Raw genomic sequence first — 4803 nt, forward strand, 5'->3', positions numbered from 1 at the left:
ATGCCATGAAAGCTGAGCGACTAGAGCAGATTCTTGCTCTAGCCAAGGCACCCATTCCGGAGGTCAAAAGGGGGCGTGGCCGTCCCACGAAAAAAGAGCAAGCGGCACGAGCTGTTGGTCAAGTTTCGAAGCATGCTGAAGAAACTATTAAAAGTCGTTTGAGGAGATCTGGAGATACAGGAGCTAAGCCTCGGGAGTATGTGATCGATAACACTTGAATTGATTTTTATGAATATTATGGCCTGGAATGTCCGTGGGATGACAGACGAATCCAAGCGTTTGCTCAAAGAACATTGTAGTTTTTTTTCTCCTGTTATCTTGGGTATTATTGAACCTAAGAAAGCTCTTCGTAAAATTCGGCAAAATTTTTGGAATTCTTTGAATTTGGTTCCGGTGCATCAGAATTTTCGGGACCCTAGCTGTCCGAATATTTGGATCCTTGCTCAGCCTTCGATTGTCACCACTGTGATCTTTTCGTCGTCTCAGGCGGTTATCGTTGATTGTATTTGGCAGAATCTTTTTTTTCGGGTTGCCATTGTCCATGGTGCTAATGATCAGAGTCTTAGACGTGATCTCTGGAGAGATATGCTCCATTTTTCTTCTGGTAATACAGTTTTTATTGGGGACTTTAATGCGGTGAAAGGTGCCCATGAAAGGATCAGCTCTGCTTCTCCTGCCAGGAGTTCCTGTATGGATTTTTGTTCTTTTATTGGTGATACTTGTTTTATTGAGTCTCCTACTGATGGGTTGCGTTTTACTTGGTCGGGACATCGGTTTCTTCCTCGTCACGTGGAATCCATTCTTGATAGAGCTCTTTTCTCTCAGAGTTTTGCTGATCTTTGGGATTCTGTGGTCACTTCGGTTCTTCCTCGGATAACTTCTGACCACTCTCCTCTCGTTTTAAGATGCAACCGTTTCAGTTACTCTGGCAAACGACAGTTTCGTTTTTTGAACATGTGGGTTCTTCATCCTACGTTTCAGGAAATGGTTCGTACCTCGTGGCAGAATGCCGTTAGTACTAGTTGTCCGATTCTACGTGTGATGCTGGCGCTTAAGCGGCTTCGTACTGATATCAAGAGCTGGAATAAGGAAATCTTTGGAAACGTGGATTTGAGAATTAACGATTTTCAGCGCCAGTTAGCTATCACTCAGAGAAAGATTTCGGAAATTAGTTACACAGATGATTTGTTTGATGAGGAGGTGGGTTTACAAGCAGAGTTGAATGTAGCCCTTACTCGGAAGAATAATCTCTTGCAGCAGAAGAGCAGGGCTACCTGGTTGCAAGATGGGGACAGGAATACTTCATTTTTTCACGGATTGACTAAGTTTAAAAAGAGGAATACGTCGATCACTCGGTTAACTATTAATGGAGTGGATACCTATGATCAAGAGACAATTGAGCAGCATATTGTTGGTCATTTTTCTGCTTTGTTTACTGATGATGGCAGTCCGAACGCGGATCCGTTGGAGGTGGAGGCTCTCATTGATCACACTGTTTCTGAGGAGCAGAATCATATTTTAGTTTGTACTCCTGATGAGAGTGAGATTGCTGCAGCCGTTTTTGGTATGGATTCCAACAGTGCTCCTGGTCCTGATGGCTTTTCGGGTAAGTTTTTTTCATAGTTGTTGGGAGATAATAAAGATGGATGTGGTGATGGCGGTTCAGACTTTCTTTTCTAGGTCTTATCTTCCCATGGGTTGTAATTCGAGCACTATGATCCTTATTCCTAAAAAGGAGGTTGTTTCCTCTGTGGCTGATCTTCGTCCCATTGTGCTTTCGAATTTCTTATTCAAAATCATTTTAAAGATTCTTGCCTCGAGGCTTAGTGTGGTGGCCGCTTCTCACGTGTCGGCTAACCAATTTGGTTTTATCAGTGGAAGAAATATTCACGATTGCGTTATGCTCAGCTCGGAGGGTTTCAATTGTATGCAGAGGACAAATCGGGGTTACAATATGGCTTGCAAAATTGATATCAAAAAGGCCTTTGATACTATTCGTTGGGACTTCATTATGCAAGTCCTGAGGGCAAGCCAATCGTTTAGTAATGGATTCAATATGTTGTGGATGGAGTCCAAGTACAGTCTTTGATCACGTAGAGATGGTTTTCATACTTCTCTTCTTGCCAGCTTTACGATTTCAAAGTTGTAGGTCTTGTCACATGAAATCTTTTTTTCCAATATGAGTCAAGTCCGAGAAATACGAGAATTCTTCAAGCGTGCGAGAGAAAAGAAATCCACTCTGAACTATCTAACTAAAGAAATATTTATTTAAGAGAGAATGGGAAGTGAGTCGAAAGGCTTCAGTTTCCGTTCTTGGTTTGGGGGCTTTCGAGCCGAATGGTTATCATGAGACTTTCATTAGATGGATTTCTATCATCTTTAGCTCGGCCAGGCTTTCGATTCTTTATTATGGCAAGCTCAGCGGATATTTTGCTTGCGCGAGGTCAGACACGGGGCCCCTCTCTCGCCTATCCTTTTTGGAATTGCTGAAGATGTTTTAAGCAGTATCATCAGCAGCTGTGTGGATTCTAGACATCTTGTTCCTATGGGATTCAGTAGGGCTGCGCACTTCCCTACGTATCTGTTTTATGCGGATGATATCATTCTTTTCTGCACTGCCACTATTCGGAATGCACGTAAGATTAAGGATATTTTGACTTATTATGGTTCGATCTCTGGTCAGATTTGCAGTCAGGAGAAGTTGAATCTTTATTTTGGCTTCAAGGTACCCACTGAGAAAAGACGTGTTATTCAGTGTGCCATGGGGTTTTCTGTTGGGAATCTGCCGATGACTTATTTGGGTGTTCCTATTTTCATAGGGCGTCCCCGTGTTTCCTATTTTATGCCTATCTTTGATCGTATTGTGCAGAAATTTGCCAGATGGAAGGGGCTTCAACTTTCTATTGCTGGTCGGCTTTGTCTTGTTCGCTCAGTGATCCAGAGTTCTATTGTTTATTCTATGATGGTGTATCGATGGCCTAAATCCTTGCTGCATTCCTTGGATAAGAAATGCAAGAATTTTGTTTGGACCGGAAACATTGATGAGCGCCCTAAATGCTCGGTCAGTTGGGGGCGTGTGTGCGCCCCTAAGGAGGAGGGAGGTCTTGGAATTGAATATTTTACCTTAATGAATCAATATTTTTTGATGAAGCTTGCTTGGAAGATGATCAAAGGTGTTGAATGGGCTCATAAGATCATGAGGTCTCGCTATCTTACTCCGTTCGGATATGCCAAGAAAAGTATTGCTAACTCTTCGATTTGGATTGGTGTCAAGCAGGAAGTGAATAATTTGGTGGATGATTCTTATATCTGTGTTAATCGTGGAGATAGCACGTATTTTTGGCGAGATGATTGGCTTGGCTACAAGCTTGTGGACAAACTCTCTATTCTTCACTTTATGCATGATTATCTCCAGTTTTCTGTGCAGGACTATTATTATGATGGGCTTTGGCATTTTTCAGCCTCTTTTGTCAACAATTTCCCTGAGATTGTGGCGGATATTTTGTTGGTTCCTATGGGGGAAGAACAAGACACCAGGTTTTGGAAACACTCGATCAAAGGGGAAGTTTCGGCGGCTTTAGCTTTTTCTAGCAAGTGCCACCGTTTTCCCAAGGTAAAGTGGGGAAAGTGGATTTGGGAGCACTACATTCCGGTCAGGCGCTCGATTTTGTGCTGGCTAGTTCTTCATGAGCATCTCCCTACTCTGGACATTCTGATTCGACAAGGGTTGACAGCTCCTAATGGATGTCCTATTTGTTTTATGGAGGCGGAATCCATCTCGCGTGTCATGTGGAGTTGCTCAAAAATTAGGCCATTGTGGACGGCGTTTCTCTCTTGGTTCGGCAAAGAGGATTTTCTTAGTTCGTTGGATATTCATTCGTTTTTTATTGTGGCTTGGAATACTCACTTTAGCACGCAGGTTCTTGCGATTTGGAAAGCTGGCATTCTCACCCTTATGTGGAAATTTTGGGACAGTCGAAATGCGGTGATTTTTGAAGATCTCCAGTTTCGTAGCCATCCGATTCTTACGTTTGTTAAGGCCTTTCTGAAAGAATTAGACGTCAATTTCCCGAGGCTTGGTACGGTTGATAATACTTGGAGTGATTACTTAATTACTAGGGACCTTGGTGTGAGATGTCGTGCTGCACCTCCTCCTCGTATGATTAAGGTTCATTGGTGGCCTCCTGTTTCTCATTGGATTAAAGTGAATACGGATGGCTCGGCGGATGGGGTGCCAGGAAATATTGCTGCAGGTGGGGTTTTTCGGGACAATTGGGCTGGTGTTCGTGGTTGTTTTCATATTAAGGGAGGGATTAGCTATGCTTTTTAAGCTGAGATCTTGGCTATTATTACTGCAATCAACATTGCCCATGATCGTGGTTGGCATTACTTGTGGGTTTAGTCGGATTCGATGTATGTTGTTCATCTTCTGGAGTCCCGATCCACTGAGGTTCCTTGGCGTTTTATAGCGTCATGGAAGAATGTTCTGAAAATCTTGAAAGATTTTCGTTTGATGGTTACTCATATTTACAGGAAGGGTAATCAACCGGCGGATATTATGGCAAATGGCAACAGACAGGAGGGATGGTGTCCGTTTGCCATTGATGAGATCAAGCTTGCGGTTACGCGAGATATGTCTTCCCATAGTCATGTTAGAATTTCTCGCTAGTTGTGTGGGTTTGTTTGTTTTGCCGATTCATGTCTGGAGGGTTGTTCGCTGTTGGTGGTTGGGCTGGTGGTGGCAGTTCGAGTGGTGGAATTTCGAGGTTGTTTTGGGGTGTCTCCACGACCTTTTCTCAGTCT

General features: G+C 43.2%; 1 protein-coding gene across 1 annotated transcript; it reads left to right on the forward strand.

Moving 5' to 3' along the window:
* The first annotated feature begins 237 nt into the window (after positions 1-237).
* LOC131022998 (uncharacterized) lies at positions 238-1623 on the forward strand. Its single transcript, XM_057952536.1, has one exon. It carries the CDS (start codon positions 238-240, stop codon positions 1621-1623), a length of 1386 nt encoding a protein of 461 aa, XP_057808519.1.
* Positions 1624-4803: the final 3180 nt, after the last annotated feature.

The sequence above is a fragment of the Salvia miltiorrhiza genome, chromosome 4 (assembly GCF_028751815.1).
Source record: "Salvia miltiorrhiza cultivar Shanhuang (shh) chromosome 4, IMPLAD_Smil_shh, whole genome shotgun sequence".
Taxonomy (NCBI): Eukaryota; Viridiplantae; Streptophyta; class Magnoliopsida; order Lamiales; family Lamiaceae; genus Salvia; species Salvia miltiorrhiza.